This window comes from Stylophora pistillata, chromosome 8 (genome assembly GCF_964205215.1).
Source record: "Stylophora pistillata chromosome 8, jaStyPist1.2, whole genome shotgun sequence".
NCBI lineage: Eukaryota > Metazoa > Cnidaria > Anthozoa > Scleractinia > Pocilloporidae > Stylophora > Stylophora pistillata.
The window spans coordinates 6,071,205-6,094,997 of NC_142526.1; the positions used below are offsets into that span (position 1 = coordinate 6,071,205).

The 23,793-nt window shown below is 36.4% G+C and overlaps 2 protein-coding genes, 1 long non-coding RNA gene and 1 pseudogene across 12 annotated transcripts in view; 1 reads left to right on the forward strand and 3 right to left on the reverse strand.

Moving 5' to 3' along the window:
* Window positions 1–23,793, forward strand: part of LOC148724644 (uncharacterized) — a 60,690-nt gene that overhangs the window by 1,550 nt on the left and 35,347 nt on the right. For 2 of the 5 annotated variants that reach the window (XR_015990980.1, XR_015990978.1), the window contains exons 2-5: window positions 64–107; window positions 651–686; window positions 12,722–12,876; window positions 14,813–14,946. This is a non-coding gene — a long non-coding RNA (uncharacterized LOC148724644). The other 3 variants (XR_015990979.1, XR_015990981.1, XR_015990976.1) reach the window with 3 other exon arrangements.
* LOC148724645 (uncharacterized) lies at window positions 5,074–7,520 on the reverse strand. Its single transcript, XM_088731119.1, has 2 exons — window positions 6,648–7,520; window positions 5,074–6,165 (listed from the first exon to the last, which is right to left on the reverse strand). Exons 1-2 carry the CDS (start codon window positions 7,491–7,493, stop codon window positions 5,074–5,076), a joined length of 1,938 nt encoding a protein of 645 aa, XP_088587245.1. The 5' UTR covers window positions 7,494–7,520.
* Window positions 8,144–9,750, reverse strand: LOC148724646 (uncharacterized; annotated as a pseudogene).
* LOC111343142 (uncharacterized) lies at window positions 15,457–23,769 on the reverse strand. Of its 6 annotated transcripts, XM_088731170.1 has the most exons (6): window positions 23,611–23,754; window positions 23,198–23,248; window positions 22,525–22,626; window positions 19,626–19,811; window positions 18,483–18,806; window positions 15,457–16,979 (listed from the first exon to the last, which is right to left on the reverse strand). In XM_088731170.1, exons 3-5 carry the CDS (start codon window positions 22,538–22,540, stop codon window positions 18,730–18,732), a joined length of 279 nt encoding a protein of 92 aa, XP_088587296.1. In that variant the 5' UTR covers window positions 22,541–22,626; window positions 23,198–23,248; window positions 23,611–23,754; the 3' UTR covers window positions 15,457–16,979; window positions 18,483–18,729. The 6 variants fall into 6 exon arrangements, with proteins under 6 accessions (XP_088587296.1, XP_088587292.1, XP_088587297.1 ...); XM_088731166.1 differs by lacking the exon at window positions 22,525–22,626 and having other exon boundaries at window positions 23,611–23,769; XM_088731171.1 differs by lacking the exon at window positions 22,525–22,626 and having other exon boundaries at window positions 19,596–19,811; window positions 23,611–23,769.

The following is a 23,793-nucleotide window of genomic DNA, read 5'->3' on the forward strand; positions in this document are numbered from 1 at the left end:
GCCTCTATTATTTCCTTCAAATTATGGAAGGATAACTGATCAAAAATATTTTTGTTTTTCCAGTTGAAATGATCCTGCTGTAGATCTTGTAGGAGTAAGGGAGAAAAGTAAGTTTAACGATTATCATTATTTTCCTTGTGATGATCTGACTTGACCTAGGGCCTCAACCTAAGTTAAGGAAAAGCTTGCAGTGAGTAGCAAAGAGAGCTTGGTATCCTGTGTGTATGTCTATAGGATGCACATTTTGCCTTTCTACATGAAATGATGGGCCTTAAGTAAATCGAAGCATTCTGGTTGGTTGTTACTGGGTCTGTGTTTTGTCATGCAGACTGTTTCCATCATTCCAGCTTTGGGACAATGTTCCTCAGTTTTAGTCGGTTAGAAGTTAACATTTCATATTTGTCAATCAGTAGTTTCTATTTTTAGAAAACCTTCACACTCAATGCAAAGAGTAGGGAACGTAGCTCCTGGTGTTGTGATCTGGCCATGGTATTGTTTATATAGGCCCCCATTTAAACCAGCTTTGAGCTGAACTAGGCCAGCCTGTCTAAATATTGCAAACACATACTTATTATCGGGTTTTACTTTATACATTAATTTGTGAAGGACTAAAAGTAAACATGATCAACAACAAGTTCCCCTTTTTTTAGGGCAGCGGGGCATGTGGAGCCAGCATCAGGAAAAAAGTAAGTTATCTAGAATTTGGTGTAAATGTAATAGGGACCTAAACAAACCACAATGGCAGTGACAATGAGGATGTGGCAAAAAGAAACCTACTGGACAGAACAATAGCTCAGCAATTGTGTTAGAAAACTTTTTACACTTGTCATTTGTCCTTTGCAAAACATCATCATGAAAGCGTCAAAATTTTTGTGGTCTGAGAGCCAAAACCCAACAACAAATTACTCAAGTTTCCATTTGCTGCTCAGGGCAGCAAACATGCATTATGCTGAAGTCAAAGTGTGGCACAATTAGAATGTAAATGTATACAAGTACACTCAGTACATGATGAGTTATGATAAGGTAGCAGTATACTTTAAGCTAAGAGTCATCATTAAAACTATGTAATAGTTATAATAATTATGAAGGGCAAAAGATTGATGTTCAAATCAGACTTGTTGGCATCAAAATTGTTCCATCTTGCATATGAAACAAAGTGTTTGCTGGCAAAGGGGTGCCTTTAAGAAAAGTTTTCTTCCTCTTTTTAATTTTTATAGGGAGTTATTGCATTCATAACCCCATAAAAACCACCTCTAAAAACAAGCAAATAACATATTATAGAGATTACAGTAGTTTTTGCAAAGAGCAATATTTAGCTGACCTCTGCCAAATTAACTGGCCAGGTTTATATTCCACCTCCACTGATCTTCATGAGATAACTAATGCATATATAAACAAAGTGAAATATATTGTCAATAAGCATGGCCCTTTAAAAAAAGTAACCAATTCTAAAATGAAACACTTCAACAAACCTTGGTTAACACAAGGGCTTTTAAAATCAATTAAAAGGAAACAAAGGATGTATAAATCACAGCAAGAACTCAAGGAAGATAAAAGAGTTCAAACAATACTCCAATCTTCTTAACAAAATAAATGCCAAAGCCAAAGATAAATATTATAAGAAACATTTTCAGCTGTACAAAGAAAATCTGAAAGAAACATGGAAGCTTATAGGTGCAATCATTAACAGGAAAACCAAAGTTGAATCAAATTATCCTTCTAGGATCATAAGAAATAGTAAGGTCTACACTAATGAACTCGACATTGCTAACCAATTTAATCAGTAATTCACTACGATTGGCCCTGATCTTGCTAGTGCAATAGGCTCCTTGCACTAAGAAGTCACATGATCTTTTCCGCCATGTTGGAGGGCAAACAAATCGGTTGCTACGGGAAACAATGGCTGCATCGTGAGACGATGAAAGGGGAGTGACGGAATTATTTGCTCTACTTGCTTCTTTGTTTCGGAACAAAACGATCTTTATCCACTGAGAACTCTCAAAAAGAGCGACTGTAATAGTTGCAGACCTACTGATGTATTTGATGTGTCAGAAAGCTCCATATTTGCTTGTGTTTTTGCGTTTGTTTAATCCGCACTTTGCCAACTGGTATGTCATATCATTTTTTTTAAACTCCCTTTCAACGCCGGTTTTGTCTATTTTTTAAGTTGATGTTGTTAGGCGATGATAGTCGGGTCAATGTAGCTTCCAGAATGGTAGCGAATACAACATTTCTGACTGAAGGTGAGAAAAAATAAGTTTGTTTACTTGTATCCTCAGTATATACTGGTTCTATTTCAGATAAAGAGATCACAGAGTGTTCTGGAATTTTAGATCTTTTGGAGCCTAATAATAGTGTGATGGCTGATTATGGGGTGCCATTACCGCCAAAATTATATTTTTAAAATTATTCAGCCTCTTTTTCATTAACCACTTACTTTTATGAATTAACCATACTTGTCACAATATTATTTAGCCCATTTCAAAAATTATTCAGCCTTTTTTTCATTAACCACCTACTTTTACAAATTAACCATGCTTGACACAATATTATTCAGCCCATTTTGAAAATTATTCAGCCTTTTTTTTATGGGGCATGTTTTTAATTATATCCCAACATAACTTGCGGGATTATAAATATATCCCAGAGTTCTTTTCACGTCCTTTTCCTTGCAATATGGCCGACAGGAGAGGGATCGCGGATGTTACACGTTTGCTCTCCCAAGCTGCTACCAATTTGATAAGTCTAGTATCACAAGAGCTTCGAGCAACTAACACTACTTCTGATCTGCGTCATGTTGAGTTGAAACAAGCGTTTTCTCCATTCTAAAAAGTTCAAAACGTGCCATCGGTACCAGTTGCCTTGCGTGATACCGAAAATATAAAATGCCGGATGCACCTGGTGGTGATGCCCCGACTTTCAGAGAAGTATTACAAAATAAGCTAATGACTACAAGTAATTTGATTCAGAATCAACCAAATGGTTTGAACAATGAGTATGTGATCGAGATGGTGGAAGACTTGCTAAAGAATGTGGTGACACTGGATTCAGTTGAAAGAGTTTCAGAGACTGTTTATCGTTGTCTCTTTGAAGCACACGATATCTTATTGCAAAACACCAACAGTGTTCATTCAGTGGCAAGCACTTCAGTTGCATACAATGGCGGTATTGGTCGGCCCTGTTATGACATTCCCAAAGACCAACTTGAGTTTCTGTTGGAATGTAATTTTAAGGTTGAAGACATCAGCAACATGTTTGGGGTTTCAAAGAGAACTATCGAGCGACGTATGACAGGGTTCGGCATCTGTAAAAAGGAGAAATTTTCTTCTTTAACAGAGGAAGAACTTGATAGAGTAGTAGAAGAAATTAAAGAAACGCATCCAAATTGTGGGTCTAAAATACTAGTTGGATACTTACGTTCGAGGAAAATATATGTACAGAGGTACCGTGTAAGAGATTCTCTTAATCGCATAGACCCAATAGGAGTGATAGCTCGGAAATATAGGTGTGTGCATCGTCGTGCGTACAATGTTACCCGGCCGTTAGGTCTGTGGCACTTGGATGGCAATCACAAACTGATCAAGTGGCGTTTTGTTGTTCATGGATGTGTAGATGGATACTCACGCCTCCCTGTTTTTCTGGCATGCAACACAAACAACAGATCTCAAACGGTACTGCAGCTTTTTATTAAAGCTGTGGAAGAGTGGGGCCTACCATCACGAATAAGAACTGACAAGGGGGGAGAAAATGTTTGCACTGTCAAGTATATGCTTACTCATCCACTTCGTGGACCAGACAGAGGCTCTGCTATTACAGGAAGAAGCATTCACAATCAAAGGATTGAACGATTGTGGGTTGATGTATACAATGGGGTGCTTTCTTATTATTACAACCTCTTTACTAGATTGGAGGAATGTCAAATATTAGATCCTGATGATGAGTTAGACATTTGGAGTCTACACTTAGCTTTTCTTCCAAAAATAAATGCTTCGCTGAAATGTTGGAAAGAAGGATGGATAAGGCACCCTTTGCGGACCGAGCACAACAGAAGTCCTTTGCAGTTATGGGTTCAAGGAATCAATAGAAATCATGGCCAAGTTCCCCAAGAGGATGATGTTCAGAACATTGATCAGTATGGAATAGACTGGGATGGTCCTGTTGGTGATGAGAGCATGGACAGTTCAAGGGTAGAAGTACCAGAAACAGGATTCAACCTAAGTGATAATCAGCTTCTTGAATTACAGAATAGAATTGACCACCTGGCAAGTTCATGCGAAGATGGTATACAACTATATGTTTCAATTAGAAATACATTGAATGAGATTTGTAATCACTGAATTGTATCACTCAGTATATACAGTAAATCCTCTATTAAACCCCCATCTCATATAAATCTGGCTACTTGGAGCAAGACATTTATTAAGTCAACAAAGAGGGACATGTTCAGGTCAATTGCAGGTTTTAAGTTACATGTCGGGCTCTTGGGGAGGGTATGTAGTAGGGAGTCTCTCTCACCTTGTCTCAGCCACTGTTCTTTTTTTTTATCTTGAGCTAAAGATGGCCAGGCAAAATATGCCGTTGAACTTTCATATTTGTATTAACATATACATGTACTTTGATTAACATTTTTTCAATCAGCAAAACTATAACGACTACACTGTAGCTTCTCATAAGTTAACTGAACTTGCCGTGTGATTCTCAACTTCAAATAATTTGGGATCAACAATGAATTGTTGAAATTAATAATCCAAAACTCAAAATAAAGAATACCTTATTGTTATTTTGAGCTCTGATAATATTACAATTCATTCAGAGCTTGAAATGTGAATAATGTGGATTACTTCTTCAAATAATTCACTAACAACGAATAATGAAATGATTGTGAAAACAATGAACTCAATAATCGGCTCTGGGTGTACACTTGAGACGATTTGACTGTAAAGAAACATCAACAGTGTAAAAGCTAATTTCATAATAAAGCTCAATCTAACAACAACTTCAAAATGTTGATATTGTAAACTTCAAGAAATACGAAATTGATACAACAATAGTAAAGGTTCCATTACCACCAACTCAGACAATATCTATCTCCCACACATCTGAGTTCAATATTGCCATGAACTCTTGTCGCAGTTCACAGAAGCTGCTATAAATACTGGGCATTTCCAGAGTAAAACTACATGTGTGGGCAACTGGCCGACGTTGTAACCCCTCTTGATTTGTAAATGAGATTGTTATGATATCTGTTACCAAAACATCAGAAGCTGTAGTGTATCTCAGGAAAGTGGCTAGTTTTGCTTCATCTAAACCTCTAACAAACCTCTTTAAGTGACCCAAAGTCTCTGATTCAGCTGCTGTTACTAGGGCAGCTGTGAAAAGTGAAATTACCTTTGAATTTGTAGGTATGATAGAATCATACAACACCAAAAAGGAACATACATCCATGAAATAAATCTTCAAAGAAGAAACTATTTCCTTCCAGCAATCTGCTGCATATTGCGGTTTCATGATAATCTCTTTGTGAGCGATCTCTGTAACCAATTCTCTGATATTGTCATTTGTGACTTGTCTCTTACAGTCAAATGTGGAAAGAAATTCAAGTAGCTCATCATCATCGGGCTGAATACTCTGGCTTAAACATTTACCTATAACATCAGCCTCAGACCTTGATACATAATTCTGAAATGAACTCATCAACATCCCATCAGTCACACTCTCTTCTCCAAAAAGACAAGCCACTAAAAAGGACTTACTAATCTTCACAGGGAAATATTGACAATCTTTATATCCCTTAACTATGATTCTAGCAACTGCTTCAAACTTGTTTCTGTTGAAGTCATGACGGATATATGGGACTCTTTCAATTTCACCTAGCATATGAGATTCATAACAATCTTTCCAAAAAAGTGAAAATATTTCCCGTAATGGTCCAGTCCCTGCCCCAGACTCTTCATTACCTTGCTGATTAATAATAATGACAGATAAAGTGTATTTTAAGATCGACTCATCAGAAAATATATCTAGCATATCTTGCCTGACTAACGATCTATGAACCCTTATTATTTGAATAGGTTGTTCCGTTACAGGCACTTCTGTGTTGTGTGTGCTATTCATCAGACTGTCTTCATCAACCATCACGACACCTTCCACCTTTTGTTCAGCAACCTATTGCAGATAGATTTAGAGTCTACTGTTATTTATGTAGAAAAAAACTGAGGTAAACACTAGCTGACATGTAGTGTACACTACACAAAGCTAAACCAAAACAAAAACAAACAAAATCTGAATTCGAACATCTCATGGTTCTTTGAAACGAGGTTTGCTCAAGTGCGACTGAGCCCCAATAGTGGAGTATTTGACAAAAGAAACCTCTGGTATGGTTGAGGATTTGAATTTTCGAAAATGTTAAATTCCCATGGGGGCCATGGGCACTGCAGGATTTGACTCGTATGTAATTAACATAGCAATGAAAACTAACTTAATTGTAACTGAAGATAAGCTTAATAAATTGCACTCCTGCATGGTATTCCACAGTCCAATTCATCAGCAAAAAGCAACCAAGAAGATAGAGCCATCCCAACTGTTTATGAACACACAAGGTATTACCATCATAATTGAAAACTATGTTACAAAATGACAATGCTTACCTCACTTTCTTCGCTAATCACTTCTTTGTCACCCTGATCAATCTGTTCTTTGGGAGGTTCCTCGACAACATTTTTTCCAGTAATGTTGTCTTGGTCACCAGATACACCTGGTTGTGCATCAAAAGGTACACAAACATCTAAGTGCAGCCGGAGCTCATTCATTGGGAAAAATTTGTAGCATTGCTGACAAAACTCATCAGGAACGGACATTTTAGCTGGGATGACAACATCGTCAATATCCAGGTTTGACTGTATTGGACGAATATATATCCGTCCTTGGCCAACAAACTGTTTCAAATATTCCATAGTGTACCCATTTGGGCCAGGAGCTATTGCTTTTAGACGGCGAGAACTTGGTTCAGCGTGCAAGAATTCATAACCACCAGCTTCGTACAACTTTGGAAACGTTGCCTGAACCATCTCGTGGAGTTCTCCTGCACTAGAGTTTTCTGGAAGAAAACCTTTTTTTTCTCCAAGGCCTGCTGTTAGCAATTCCCTCTTCTCTTCAGTACTCGGCACTTCATCTTGTGCAGTGTATGCCAAACAAAATAATTTTGCTGTTAGTTCTTTGGTTTTTTTCTTCCTCCCTTTTGCGGCCCTTGTGACGGTGAAATGTTTTGCTTGACTTGATGTTCCACGTGCAGTTGTGTTGCTTACAACTGGTGATGGAGCGTTGTGAACTTTTTGGTACGGAGAAAACGCTCGTTTCAACTCAGCTTGAGCTCGATCAGAAGTAGTATTAGTTTCTCGAAGCTCTTGTGATGATTGTGGTGCTAGACTTATCAAATTGGTAGCAGCTTGGGAGAGCAAACGTGCAACATCCGCGATCCCTCTCCTGTCGGCCATATTGCAACGAATAGGACGTGAAAAGAACTCTGAGATATATTTATAATCCCGCAAGTTATGTTGGGATATAATTAAAAACATGCCCCATGAAAAAAAGGCTGAATAATTTTCAACATGGGCTGAATAACATTGTGTCAAGCATGGTTAATTTGTAAAAGTAGGTGGTTAATGAAAAAAAGGCTGAATAATTTTTGAAATGGGCTAAATAATATTGTGACAAGTATGGTTAATTCATAAAAGTAAGTGGTTAATGAAAAAGAGGCTGAATAATTTTAAAAATATAATTTTGGCGGTAATGGCACCCCATAGCTGATAAGGGTTTTAATATTGATGATCTATTATGTAGTAAAGGGGTAAAGCTAAACCTTCCACCATATCTTTTAAATCGTGCACAGTTTTCACCAGAGGAAGTCAAAGAAACAAAAACCATAGCTGAAGTCCAGATTCATGTGGAGAGGGCCATACGCCGAATTAAAGAATATCATCTTTTCAACATTGAAATTCCTTTGTCACTTTTGGGCACTGTTAATCAGATGTGGACAGTGGTATGTTTGCTTGTAAATTTTCAGGGACCATTCATTTTGAAAAATAATCTGTCTTAGCAGGTGCCACAGGGTGTTATCATTATACATATTACAGTGATGTAAGTGTTCTCACAAAAAATAGTTAAAATAAAACATGTCAACCTTATCTTTACATTCTTGGGAAAAAATAGGATCAAATACTGTTCTTTGGCAAAAAAACAAATCATCATTGATGTAACAGAAAAAGTCACACCAATCCAGGCCAGAAGTACCTAATTGGCATTGTACTTGTAAATAATATGCATGTTGCTTGTTTAGGGTTAATTGATTTGAAATGGGGTCATTCTTAAGGTAAGCCACATCATCTAAGTTGGTTGTTCCTTCCTGGACAACCTTTGTCTCAAAGAAGCCATAGGTACTTGATGAACCATTTTGAGCTGCCTCAATATCTTAAACCTTCCTGTCTGGAAATTTTTCAAGCCAGGGGCATTTTGGATTTATTACCAGACCACTTGAGTACAAGTTTACCATCCCTTTCTTTGCTTTAGTTGCATTAATGGATCCTACTCTTTCCCCCATTTCTATAGCAGGTTCATAGCAGCTGTCTGTACAAGCCTAGATGGCTGAAGTTGTTTAACAAGAGTATCAAAATTAGAAATTCTCTTTGCCACTGTTCCAAACTTGCTTGCAGTGAGTCTTTTTTTTTCTTAATGAATGCCAAAGGTCACTTTCATCCTGTTCTCTCATTTTTTCTCCTAAAGCATGTACCATCTCTAAAGTGACTGACAGTGACTCTAACTTTGCTGATTTGTTACTTTTCAAACAAATTGACTCATTGTTCTTAAACCTTTAACCTGCATTAGGAAGGGGTAGCTTGGGGAATGAGGTGTGGGCAGAACCATTTATGACATTTTTCTGTGAGCCTTTGTTGGTAAGATATTACAGACCCCTTTGGCACCATTGCAAATTTGGTTTGTACAGAAGGAAGATGTGAGCTTGCAAAGTTTTCCAGATCTGGTGACAAACTCCACAGCAAAGGCTCAGGATTTAGATTTTTGAGTTTAGATTTTTGATCAGGGCTCAGAATATGATACTGGGATGCAGGTGAGTACAGAGTGGTTTTAATTTGTTATAGTTTGCACCCTCCTGAGGCATCTTCACCATCAAGGTGTCCACACAGTGAGGATTTATGTGTTTCCCTCTGGAAACACTCCATTGCTGCTCCATCATAGTATATGTCAGAACATCAGGTAAGCTCTTTAGCCCAAGTTGCTTAAAGTGTGACAAATAAAAGAGATGGCCCAGAACATTGTGACAAATCCCTCCAACACCTGCTACACAAGAACACTTTCCAGACACTGTTGTTTGATCCATACCAATTATCTCTTGAAGGGAATGTGGTGTTTCATTTTTTTTCATCAATCTGTAGCATCTGGCCAAAACAAATGCCTCCGAGTCACTATATGTAACTGAAATTTTTAAAATTAATTAGTTCAGTCTTTACCACTTTTTAAGGAATGGTTTCATAACATGAAAGGCGAAAACATCAGCAACTTTCAGGAGACTACACCAATTTATTTACCAGTGCACTTACTTTTGATGTTATGGAGATGTCCTGGTTCTGCAAAATATTTGTAAACTTTTGCAGTGCTTTCACAACCCGTTGAACGTGTTGCATATTTCTCTACATCGGTGAAGGTTATACTTGGTAAACGTGAGGGTCCAGACTTGGATTACTGAGAAAATCAGTCCAATCAAACAAAGCTAAATAGCGTCAACCTTGGGTAAGTTTCGCATTTTGTAGACATGCAACTAGACTACAATTTATGTATATGTGCACGATCCTTTGCAGTAAAGCACTATTTAAGCAATAGTGAAAATCAGACCTGAAAAAAATTCAGGCCTGTACGGGATTCGAACTACTGACCTCTGCGATACTAGTGCAGTGCTCTACCAATTGAGGTAACAAGCCTGAATTTTTTTCAGGTCTGATTTTCACTAATGCTTAAATAGTGCTTTACTGCGAAGGATCGTGCACATATACGTTTCATAACCGCAGTTCATATATATGTATTTCATATGTTTGTTGTTTGATTTATCATCTACGGGTTTATGTCGAATTAATTTGATGGCCTGCTCCCAGTTGGCTTGTTAGCTCAATTGGTAGAGCGCTGCACTAGTATCGCAGAGGTCAGTGGTTCGAATCCCATACAGGCCTGAATTTTTTTCAGGTCTGATTTTCACTATTGCTTAAATAGTGCTTTACTGCGAAGGATCGTGCACATATACGTTTCATAACCGCAGTTCATATATATGTATTTCATATGTTTGTTGTTAGACAACAATTCTTGACAATCTTTACCTAACTCAAAGAAAGAGTAGAACTCTTGTGAAAAATCGAATAAATGAATGAATGAATCAATCAGTTGATAGGATTAAGCTTAAATAAACTTTTGCCTGCCATTCGTTCGTTCCTGACGCGTTAGAAGTAAAAGTGAATACAAATGCTTGATCACAGAAGCTCTTTGGGCATTATGCAAATTTGACAAGTGGATAAAGATCATTTTGTTCTGAAATAAAGAAGCTAATAGTGCAAATATTTGTGTAACTGACCTTTCGTGACCCCACGAGGCAGCCATAGTTTCCCGTAGCAATCGATTTGTTTGCCCTCCAACATGGCGGAGAAGATCACGTGACTTCTTAGTGCAAGGAGCCTATTAATCCTACTTACAACCACCCCACTTAATATATACGTAATAGCCCCACAAATAGCTTCTACTTATCAGCTGTCACTGAAGAAAATGTGACTCGGCTATTGTCAAATCTAAATGAAAGAAAGGCTTCATTAGATATTCCTAATAAGTTAATAAAACTTGCTAGTCGTGGATTATCTAAACCTTTCACATACATTTACAATCAGTCAATTATGCAAGGTATTGTACCTAATGTACTTAAAGTCTCAAGAGTAACTCGTATATTCAAATCTGGGGACGCAAGAGATCCTGCAAATTATAGACCCATAGCAGTTTTATCACCATTAAGTAAATCCCAGAAAAAATTTGTCAATGATCAACTCACCTCATTTCTAGACAAATACAATATCTTGTTCAAATACCAGTTTGGGTTTAGAAAAGACTATTCCACTGAGCTTGCTATTTAAGAAAGAACTGACACTCTTTAAAACCTCAATAACCTCATAACATGCAGGGTCTTTCTAGATTTCTCCAAAGCCTTTGATACTGTCAACCATGAGATGTGGAGTACATGGAAAAGCTTTAGATTGGTTCACAAGTTACCTTGCTAATAGAACTTAATATGTGAAACTAAGTAATGTTGAATTGAATTATCTCCAGATTGTTTGTGGAGTTCCTCAGTGATCAACCCTTGGACCACTATTATTTCTTCTTTACATTGAATGATCTTGCCAGCTCTACAGATATGCTTTCCTTTTGACTTTTTGCTGATGATGCTAATATTTTCTATGCCACTAAAACATCAAAAAATCTTGAGGAGGCCATGAACTTAGAACTTCAGAGAGTAATTAAATACTCTAACTTCAATAAACTGTCTATTAACATGAAGAAAAGACATTTTATGGTAATAACATCTCCACAGAAGCCAACTATACAAAATATTAATATTTCAAACAGTGATCGCAAAGCTAGTATCAAATATTTAGGCATTTATTTAGATGAGCATTTGAATTGGAAAACTCAAATAGCACATGTACAAAGTAAACTGAGTAAAAACCTTGGAATCTTCTACCAACTGTGGAATTACTTAAATTTAAAGATGCTAAGACGACTGTATTATGCACTTATTTACTCTTATCTTAATTAAATAACAATCCAACAACTGTTCCAGCAATTTTCCATACAATTTTTAATACCGACCTATAACAGCTGTCCACTCCTATAGCACCAAAGAATCCACAAAGCTTCATTTCCACCGACCACAAGTCAGAACTAACATAGGCAAATTTACTTTTAAGTACTCTGCTTCTGTTATATGGAAAACTGTCCCCTTGGCATTGAAAAAAATAAAAATATTTAACAGGTTTAAGAAACTTTATATGGCCCACTCGATCTTTTGTCAATCAAGTAATATATGATCTGTCCAGTGATCAAATATATAGTATGTAACTACCCATATGTAAATAACTATCATGATAATAACAGAGTTAATAATAATAATAATAATTGTCTGCTTATATTTCAGTCTTTGTTGCCACTGCTGCTGCTGTTGTTGCTGATGATGTGTTGTTCTTTTCCTCTCCTTTGTCTCTGTTTGAGCTTTTGTTCATTGTCGCTGTTGTTTGTTTGTCTGTCTGTCTGTATGTGTCTGTTTTTCTCTTATTAAGCTTCTCCTGTAGAGATTTCTTGCTTGGTTCAGTATATCTCTAACATACGTTACATTATATACACATAATTCTCTCTTGCACATCCATCCTCAGCGCTACAAAGACTTTCAACATTTTTTACTATATACCAATAAAAGTCAGTGCCATTTCTTTGTTTATCTAAAAGTAGGTGGTGGCCAACTAGAAAGCCTTCACACATTTTTATAATCTGTACTTTATCTTATTCTGTAATCATTTGTTGCAATTAAGCTTTTTTATATCTATGTTAATTTTATGTAAATAGTGTGAAATAAATGAACCTTGAACCTTAACTTGCCTAACTGATTGTAAATTCTCTTCTCTAGTTGCTCCACATTTCCTTGTAAATTAGTTAGAAGAATTTGGTGTTGGATCAAGAAAACAACTTCTACCTGATAAGTCTTATTATCACATGACCTTGCGGCTCTGTGCATGCAAGCTCATGGAAAACCATTCTCTTTGGGCTCTGGGTGCTATTAAGGTAAGGAGTAAAATATGTAAGCAAAGGTCATTGAGCTTTTGGTATAATAGTTCATACATCTCATTTGATTGTTTAACCCATGATCTTATTTGTAATTCTCCTTACTGTCTGCTATACAATTCTTATAATGTGAATTTGGAGAATTTTGGTATTGGATCAGCAAATAATCCCTAATTGATATATAAACAAAAGCCTCCATTTGGCACAAAAGTATCCATGGACATTATCTGTTCTGATATGTCAGAAGGTTTTGTGAGAATGAAGGTCAGGGAAATCTGTGAGCTTCAAGGAACAGATAATGTCCAAGGACAAATATATGAGCATATTTTCGCAGCAAATTGAGGCTATTGTGTGTAGTATCCTTCAGATATTTTTCAATGCTTGGGAAAAATGTTTACAAACAGCTTACTGTTTACGACATGGGATGTTCACTTTTCAGTGTCCTCTAATAAGATTTTGTGAAGTTACAAAAAAACCATGTAACAATCCCACAACGTCTCTCATCTTGAATTAAATTTTAAGCACAGGTTTTTCAGTGTTGGACATAGGGTTTGAAAATTGGGGAATATCACTTGGGGTTTATCTTTGGGCAAGCAAAGGTATTCATTGAATTATAATTTTCTTTAATGTCATCACTTGTCTGCTTGATGTTGTGAAGAAAAATTCTGTCCTGGTTACTCACAGGAGTTTAGTGAGGGATTTATTATTCCATTATTATTTCATTTTCTAGTATTTTGACTTGTTCTGGTCTTACAGAGCTTAGTGCCAATCAAATATAATATGGCCTGCATGAAGACAAAAACAACACAAATGAAAGCATCGGAACATTTTTTGTAATTGACAAAAAAATTTGATGCACTTAAAAGTTGGTAGCTTAAAAAGTCAAGCCTAAAATATGGAATGAAAGCAAAGTTTAAATGATTCACTGTGTTTGTATAGTATTAAATATAGTAATCAGTAGTTTCACTAGCAACCTTTGTGGCTTCCCTTGGTGTTGATGTATGGGATCTGATGACAATGGGTTCCCACTCCACTGATGAGCAATCTCGTGATCAGTGGGTAAAAAAGGAACAAAGCGTATGCAAGGGTGGGGATAAGTGTGTAAAATGAACCTAAAAGTTAGGTGTTAAAATTGAGGGAGCGACTTCTGTAACAACAGCACGCTCCTAAACTCAATTTAAAATTGTAAAAAATATATGTTATGTATTATTAAAATAAAAAATAAAGTCAAAATAAAATAAAATAAAATGAAGTTAAAATATTGTACAAGAGTAACTATTAGAAAGAGGGGGCGAAGCATTTAGGGTTTAGGGTTAAATTGCTAATGTCATATTAGAGTTTTGGTTATAGTTAAGAGGTATATTAGGGTTAGGGTTAGTGTTAGATTAGGTTTAGGGTTATGGTTAGTGCTAGATTAGGGTTGGGTTAGGGTTAGGGTTTGGGTTAGATTAGGTTTAGGGTTGGGGTTAGTGCTAGATTAGGGTTGGGTTAGGGTTAGGGTTAGTGCTAGATTAGGGTTGGGTTAGGGTTATGGTTAGTGCTAGATTAGGGTTGGGTTAGGGTTAGGGTTAGTGCTAGATTAGGGTTGGGTTAGGGTTAGGGTTTGGGTGGGGTAAAGGGTAGTACTAAGTAAGGGTTTGCTTAGGGTTTGTGGAATGGGGTCTCTGTTTTTGACTGTAGGAAGGGAAAAGGGGTTGTTTATAGGATAGGAATAAAGGATTATTGATAAAAAGAAAGTATTCTCCTTTTACCATTATTTTTATGGACAAGTGACTGCAGGAATGGGAAGGATAAAATATGGAATGAAAGCAAAGTTTAAATGATTCAGTGTGGTTATTCTTATGCTGCACTTTCTGTTTGTAATCTTCTTCCCATTCTAAACTGATGGAGTACTGATTTTATATTTACAGTGTACTTTTGTCTTTTATTATTTCAGATGGACTGATTTCACTTTTTGTTTTCCTTTGTTGATTTGGACAATGGCCTTTTTTTGTGCCTGACTGTAATTATTTGAGCTGGACTATAACTGGTTTTTCACCTGATTTGAGAAATAAAGCTATTACTGACAAAGTCTTGTGTTAAGAACATGTAAACTGTTTTGAAACAAGCTGGTTATACAGATTAGTTAACCTCCAAGAGTGACTAGTATCTAATTTCTCCTTACAATATCACCCCCGAGTCATACATATTAAGATTGAGAGAGTAAAGGAAATGATCACCAACTAAAGCTCTTGATTGTTAAAGAAATTCTCCTGGTCAATACCTTAGGAAATGTATCAAGAACAGTATGGAGAATATGTACACTGATGTCATGGTGTAGAGAGTTAAGCCAGATTGCACTCCTCATTTCACACCACTGTGGCCATAGTTTTATGCTATGAAGTGCTGCTTACTAGGGAAGTTTTAAAGGGACATCCACTTTTACACTAAATTGGAGATCGTTTTTGTGAAAATGGGAGTTGATTTAAGGAAATGGGAGTTCAATTTTAGAAAATCGTAATTGAGTGTTGGTTTTTAGAGCTCATCCTATACATAGTGTCACATAGAAGCATGAAGTGAAGAGCAAACTTAACAGTGTAATAATTTTGATACAGCTAAATTTAATTAGTTGAAATTAACTCGGCAGTGATGAATTATCTCAATAAGGAAAATCCTGGAGTTGTGAGAACATGTATTGAGGATTTTCTGAGACTGTCCATAAATACTGTTTAGTGGGATTTCCCCATAACATGAGCAAAGTGATAGCAATTGACATGCCATGGTATTTATATAATAGAAAAAATATAGATATCATATTAAATATCCTGCATTCAGTTGTTGTAAATACTAGAGTGTTTTTGTACATAATTAGGGCTTGCCTGTTACCATGATGATAAAATGTAAGGCATAACAAAATAATAAGACTCTTGAAGATGCTGCTTTGTTGTTGAAACTGTGCTGATCACTCTCATTGCCATTCATTAATCTGCAGATCAAATATATGATAATTTATTTCCAGTTGTTCAAGACTTTCTAACAGTTGAGATTTTTCTGACTAGTATTCCACACCCTGTATCTATGCAACAATTCCTGGAAAAACTGCCTGAATATTCAAAATTTTGGTCAAAAGTTTCATGATTGCACACGTTAAGTACAGAGAATTTGGAATTGGAGAAACTAATAATCTCCTAATCAATAGTTTTCTTTATTCTCATCTGCTTGATATACTGATAAGGTAAGGAGAAATTCTGTCTTGGTCACTCATCATGGCAGTTAAAGGATTAACACAGAGTTGGAAATTGCTTCACCCTATTTTTAATCAAGTTTTTTTTTACAAGTTAACAAACATTCAATACCTCAGGTACATATACATGTGCATCTGTGGCTCACTTACAATTTTCATGACTTTCAAACTTAATACCTATGATACAATATATTAATTTGAATAAGAGAGCTTGTATATTCATTGCTATCAAATAGCTGCAGTTTCACTTTGACCTCAATAATTTCTGGAACTATGTGTAACTGAAGGTTTCACCTACAATTTGGTTTCCTAATGACCAGTTTGCCAACATCTTGGGTCTTCTTCCCAACATCTCAGGGAATTTTGTTAAGGTCTCATAAGTCATTGAGCTGATATACTACAAAAGGTTATTAAGTGATTCTATCCACTGAACCTGATCAACTTCTAATTGACCAAAGTCAGAAGACTTGAGGAGTTAGCAAAGTGGTTGTTCGCAAAACAACTTGTCGGTGAATAGGACCACAATTCAAACTATATGGGGAATTTGTAAAGTTCATCCACTGCTTCTTTCTGACCCTGGTTGCATCACTGCAGAGCAGACTACCCATAATGCCGACTACAATAAGCCACTGGTGGTTAAGTGTGAACCACTTCTGCCAATAAACAGACATTTTGTCCACCAGCAGTAAAGAATTGCAGCATCAAGAATGATTCCAAATCCATTCACCACCTAGAAAATTATCGCAGGAGCTGCTGAAGTGCAAAGTTCAGCAGCACTCACAGAGATGGAGAACAAATTAAGGAAAAGTTCAACAACAAATACAGTGAACCAGATTATTGGGGTTGGCTTTTATTATCTTCTGGTCTTTTCCCAGCTGGCCTAAGGATAAAGGAGAGAAACTATGTTAGCCTTGCACATATGCAATTGGAACTGAAATTTCTAAATTACTTTTCGCTAGAAGTGCATATCTGTAATGTCTATGGTTTCTATTTTCTAAGGCTTAAATCCTTTTGTTAAGGACATTTAATAGCCAGAAGGCTCATTTTTTGATTGATTATTGATTAGTTCACTAATTTCAGAATGATCTTAGATAGCCACATAGTTACAATATCTGTTTTTCTGTATTTCTATTGGTTTTGTAATTGGACCTTTCAGCGTCACCACACGCATTTAAAAGGCAAGTTTAGTGTCCCTTTAATCAGTTCTTCCTAAGTTTTGAATAGCCTTGGTAAACTTTCACCCTTTCATTTTCTCAACCTCTGGCACAAGCGGGACCGATATGTGTGTACCCTTGTGAGTTTGTGTTTTCCTTTCCAGCCTTTTCAGTGTTGGGCAAAAATACACAAACAAATATTGCAATGATCTCTCTGGATTTAAGATTTAAAGGCCGAATTCGTGCCAATTTGTGAGTCAGCAAACGCCCATCATTTAGATCAATGGGCTGTTTCAGTCACCAAAATTCTTTTAATTTGTTTCGAAACTTTTGTTCTGTTTTACTTGTATTGTTAATCACGTTATAGACTTAAGAGCCCAGTATTTGACACGCGATTCTTTGATCATGTATTCTGCAGCTTTTCGTTAGATTGATAGAACTTCGTTGTATTGTTGTTTCAGTTTATGATCGATCATTTGATAGATTGATTGACTGAGAGAATAATAGTTATTTTTGTCTTTGATTGTGGTTCATGGTCCATTGCCTTTCAAGAATAAAGATTCGTGCAAAAAGTCAACTTTGGTTTGTCATTTCAATCAGTAAAATAGTCCAAATCACCTCGTTAACCGCATTTAGGAGCAACACGCCCTTGAACATGAGAATTTAGATTTTGGTCGCTGTAAATGCTACACCTTTAACTTCCAAGATCTGATTGCTAATTCTCCCCTCTAGCTGCTATACATTCCCTTTTAACCTAGTTACAAGAATATGATGCTAGATCAACACAAAAACTGATGGGTATTCTCACTACCTTTTTTCTGGAAAATGTACGGATGTGATAAGGAAAGGTTACATGACAATCACTTCTAGGAAGTTTAAAATGGTCTGTTCTTTAATTGACAACAATATTCATCATCATCACAGTGGTCAAAATGCTGTGGATTCACAAGGCACAAGCACCTTCAATCAGCTCTTAATTTACCACCAGGTTTAAGAGAAAAGAGTGGGACAAAAGTTCAAATGGTAGGGGGGAGGAGAGAGTAGAATAGAAAGGGGGGGTAAGGTTTGGTATAGGAGGTGAAAATAATAATGAAAGCTATGATGATGATGATGATGATGATGATAAAAAGGAGGAATCTGGTGGTGAATAGAAAAATGTTGATTATGGTAAAATGAGATCAACTCTAAAAATGTATATCAATAGAAAAAGGCCTCGAAATAAAAATTACCTCAGCAAAAGGTTTCCCCTTTTTTTTCATATCAATTTTATGCCAGCACAATTCATAAAGAATCTTCACTTCTTTTTTAAACCATGTCAAAAGACATGCCGCATGAACATGTTTTGCCAAGCCAAAACAGTAGCACGGAGTTATAAGGGCTTCTTTCCCAGAAGAGTGGTAAATGCGGCAGATGCTCTGGGACTCAGACTGATCAAAATTTTCTTGATCAGTTATTTTGCCCTACATCATATTGGCTTCATGCCTCTGCTAAAGGTCTTTCATTATCATGATGTAGACTCACTGTTGTCATTGCTGTCTTCCAGCGACAGAGTTCTGAGGTACAAGGTAAAGTAAGAAAATAAATATAGAATTTTCTTTATTTGCTGTGAAAATATGCACCAATATTTGTCTGGAGACACTGTTCAAAACTACAAACAGTTTTCCAAGTGCAAAGTTTGAGAGAACTGTGAGCTTGATCATATCCATGGACAAATATACGAGCATATTTACAAACAAAATTGAGGCTTTTGTGTTTATTATCCTTCAAATATATTGCAATGTACATGAAAAAATGTTTGCAAACAGCTTACTGTTTTCTGTGGGAGATGTCTTCTCTGTTATGAATTCATGAAAACACAAAATTTTTCCCTTCTGTAACAATGACAAATTGATCTCTCACCTTGAATTAAATTTTCAAGAAAGAAAAAAAAAGGGAGGTGCTCCAAAAGTAGGGACTATTTATACTAAACTAAAGAATTCGACCTTGCATGGTTGAGTGCTTTTCAGACGTCAAATTATTTTTTCAATTATGTGTAACAAATAATATTTTTTACCTTTTAATTAATAGTTAATCTTCGTGTCATTGTAATATGCAGGTGATCTTAGAAAATTAAAACATTTCAATCTAGGAGGCCCACAATAAACTGGAAATCTGTAAATTGTTTGTAGGCAGTAAGGATGAGTCTAAAGTTAGTCTCTGCCATTGAAAAGAACTACTGGTACCTTAGTCTACTCTGGTTTAAGCAATCTCCTTTTAGAAAACTGTAATAAACATTCTTGCAAGCCATCAACCATGATCAATCTCAACTGATAAACTCAAATGATCAAAAGTCATCCACATACAGTTCCTGATCATTTACTGTGTGATCAGACCTGACAATCCTGCTGTTCCTCCACCAAGCTTGGATGATGATGCTCCAGAACCAGTGTTGCATGGGGCCACAACTTTTACTTTGTGCACAGAAGCAGATGCTGACTGCTCCATCTCTGATGTGCCAGTAGTCCCTTCCACTGTTGTCATGGTGATACTTGTAAGCAGCCCCAAAGGGTAATCAAACACTGCATGAGAGAAAGAAACGAATAAAAGATTAACTGTGAAATTAGAAAACCAAGAACACTAGAAATATTTGTATTTCAAGGAAAGGCTTAATTATCAGGTGTCAGATAATTAACCGCAAACTGGTCAAAGGTAAAGTAAAGTCTGTTTATGACCCAAGTGGCCCATTGGACAAGTGCTTAAATCTGATTTGTGTAGCGTGAAGTGACTAGTAGTATTTCTACTCCCCCCCTGGATGGAATGCTAGCTGTTACAGAGTTACCCCCAGCTGGTATTCATTTATTCTCCTGGGTGAAGAGGGCGAGGCACTGTCAGAGTAAAGTGTCTTGTCCAGGAACATAACACAATGTCCTTATCCTGGGCTCAAACCCAGACCACTTGATCTAAGTTGAGTGCACTAACCATGAGGCCACCAACCCTCCCATCCCTCCCACAAACTGGAACCAAAATAAAGGTTGAGCCCTGGTAACCCAAACTTCTTCAACTCAAACTTCTCACTAACTTGAACTAATTTGACTCATCCTTAGGCTTAAATTTAATCTCCCTGATAATTTGAACTTCAACTAAAAACATTAGCCTATTAAAATCAAAGTGTCAGAGCATAGCTAATTGACATTTCCAATCTTTATTCATGATTGAGAAAAAAAAAAAACATGATGACATCTATGAAAATATGACACATTTCAGCTTGACTTCCCAAACTTGTCGATCCATCTAAAGACCCTATTTTTTTAAGCAAACTAAATGTGCCAAAATAACTTCTAATGATGCAAGAATGGTAAAAACATGATAAAAACAGTATTAACAGGATTACTGAAATTTGACACCAATCCACATACCATTATCTTGGATCCTGCTAACTTACTCTCACATTATTTTGCATATGAGTGTTAGCATACGCCAAGAGATTTTACAAAAAGCTTTAAAAGCTAAGAAACAACATGACAAGAAAAGGAACAGATCTAAAGCAGCAACTCTGGATAATTGAAAAATTCAGATACTTGAGGTCTGGAAAATTAAGCTTTGATTGTGCCTTTATCACTTGGCAGACACCTGGAGGAGAAAATTGCCAAGAAGTTCATCACCTTTCTTGCCTTTGTAATGAAATATAATCAGTCTCATTTTCATTAAAGTTCCTTCCATTTTCAATGAATATTACACCTGACAAATCACAACATAATGATCAACTGTCTTTCTCATAAAATAATGGATTCAGATTTAAAATATGAAAAAACTTTCACTTCAAAGGAAATGAAAGAATGATTTCATCCACATTTGCATTGCTAACTCAAATTTATTGATTGAGTAGGCTGAGAGCAATTAATCAACATCAAATGAATTAGTAATAGAGTATAGGGTGACAGAAAATCAGAGAAAAATATCTCAACGGATCTCTTTCCAAGACCTCTTGCTTCTTTTGGTTAACAATACAGACTTTCTCTAACCCAGTCTACTGTCCTATAACAGGGAAAGAATTCATATGGTTGTAGGTTGAGATATGTGATCTATTTCAAGCATAGAGATCCAATTGAGGAAATTGGATCAGCTTTTAGTAAGTAAGCTAAGATGCAAGTCTATTCCATACAGTAACTCAATGGATGTCCTTGTTTTTAAGCTTTTGATTTTAAACAAGGCCGAAAATAGCTTTCTTTTCTCATTTGATTCATTATATATGAACATAAATGCGTTGAACAATGCAAGAAAACAAGAACAGCCTAGCTTATATCAATACAATCAACCATGAATCACTTTCTTTGCCTTTCTTCCCCATTGCATGCAAACACTGACAATTATAACTCCTTCCTATCCTTGTGAACACTTTTTAGTTTTGACTATTGCAGTGTGGAATGCTTTGTAAAGTTTTGGAATGTTCACTTCTCCAATGAAGGATATTTACAAACATGCAGCCATTCATCAGTGTACATGTTAACTAACATGTCAATCATGCTGTTGTTATTTTCGGAATGGAAGTTGCCATTGTCTTGAAAACTGAAATAATCCTAGACTCGGGCCAATTGGGGAAAAGGTTAGTTAGGAAGTAAGAGGAGCAGGGGTCTGCTGTCATTTTGGTATTCACAGGTGATACACATCATTCTCAGGGGAGTCACAAAACTTTCTCACCAGAGATGACAAAATGTGCAGCTTTGCTCCATGGAGTACCCTATGGAGTTCCCCTAAAAATCATGTATTGGTTTATTAAAATAATTTATAAACATGGTAAATCATTTGATGTACATTGATGGAGATGTATATAGATGTAGGTGTTTAGATGGCAGCTCTCTGATTGTCACTGTTTGATACAGTCCAGTTTCCGGGGACAGGGGGCTCTCAGTCTTACTAGTTCCTCCACTTTGGTTTTACTACTATGTAATGAGTCCTTTGACGAGAAGATAAAAAACTGGGTGTGATGCACAAAACCCACTGTTTTGAGTTCTGCATGAGGTAAAATATTTAAGCTTCCTGCATTCTCCAAATCAACGGCCCCAATTGCAGTTATTTGCTGACCCATCCCTGTTTTTTTTTTGTTTGTTTACAATTATCTCAATTTTGTTACAGCACTGCAAATAGATAAGTGAAGAGAAGCTCAGGTTAAATACATGGATTACTCTTTTGAAGTCTTATTGGTAATCTATTACCATAAGCTTGTATCCTCATCACTTTACACAATCAGGAAACCCTTCAGCCCTTTAGGTAATAGATTGAACTAATTCACACCTCTTAGAGACACCATACATGAACAGGTATTTTGACAGATGTAAAACCTGCCGCCAAATGAAGGATATGCGTACTTTTGGCCTCTTGAAGATCATAATCAGCCTATTAAAGAAAACGTCCATGGATTACATTTAAGCCTTCCATTTGAAGTGGTTAGCAGTTTAATGTTAAATTTAAGATAGCGGTAAAATCCTGGACTGTATCAAACTGTGGAATTCTGAGAGCTGGGAAGTTCAAAAGAAATTAAGATATGCACATCTAAACAATTCACTATGTTTATAAAGTATTTTATTTGACCAATACATAATTTTTTAAGTACTTGCTCCATGGAGTAGGGTTCCATAGAAATAATCTCAAAGAGTTTTATTAATTTACAGGCCTGTTTGTAGCTTCATCATCATGAAAATTAGTCTGACGTTCTTTGAAAATTAAAAAGCTACTAACTACAAGTTAAGGGAAGAAGAACTGGGAGCAGCACAGGAAGAAGGAACGGTGTGTGTGGGGGGGGGGGGGGGATAATTCAAAAATAATAATTCAAATGGAGTAAATTTATCACTTTCAACACAAATATAATGATATCCTGCAAACTTACAGTTATTCTTCTGGATATACATTCAGACATTACACAAGTTTGCCATGTTGAATGTGTAACACTTAAAAACATTTCACTCACTGGAAACTGCATACTCCTCCACTGGAAACTCCTCGTCTTCAGCATCTTCTCCTTCAATAATAATATCAACAAGACAATGTTTTCGTTCCGTTTGTTACTTGCAATATACCAAAACAGAAAAAATATACGAAACTTATTAACAAAACAGCTGATCGTATCACGCGTAACGTACGCATGTGAAACGCCAATGAAGCTAAATAGTAGGATCACATCACATGCCATTGTTCAAAAGAAGCCCTTGGTGAAAATTATGGAATCTTTTGGTCTCAGATACGAGTTTTTGATCAAAACTCAAGAACCGTGCGCGATGGAAAATGGAAAAAGGACTACTGGCGGTGAACAACGTTCCTTTTCAAAAACACGTGTTGGATTTCAACATAGTTAGATGACAATGACTTTTACTAAGTTCTCACCTGAATTTCTGGATCTCATTTTTAGGCCACCGATCTAGCCTGCTACTTTCATCACTTTCTATACCTTTGACAGAGTTTTCGGCAAGAAGTATCACCTCTAAACATCACCGGCGGTGATAAGATCCACTCTCCCTATACACCACACTGATGTCTATTCCGGGAGTGAGGGGTGGGGGCTGAATG

Coding starts and splice junctions, on each gene's coding strand:
- LOC148724645 (XM_088731119.1), bottom strand. CDS start 7,493: ATGGCCGACAGGAGAGGGATCGCGGATGTTGCACGTTTGCTCTCCCAA. Junction 6,166..6,647: donor TGATTAGCGAAGAAAGTGAG/GTAAGCATTGTC, acceptor TATCTGCAATAG/GTTGCTGAACAAAAGGTGGA.
- LOC111343142 (XM_088731166.1), bottom strand. Junction 19,812..23,197: donor GGAGGAGTATGCAGTTTCCA/GTGAGTGAAATG, acceptor TCTCTCATGCAG/TGTTTGATTACCCTTTGGGG. Junction 18,807..19,625: donor AGGAACAGCAGGATTGTCAG/GTCTGATCACAC, acceptor CTTGTACCTCAG/AACTCTGTCGCTGGAAGACA.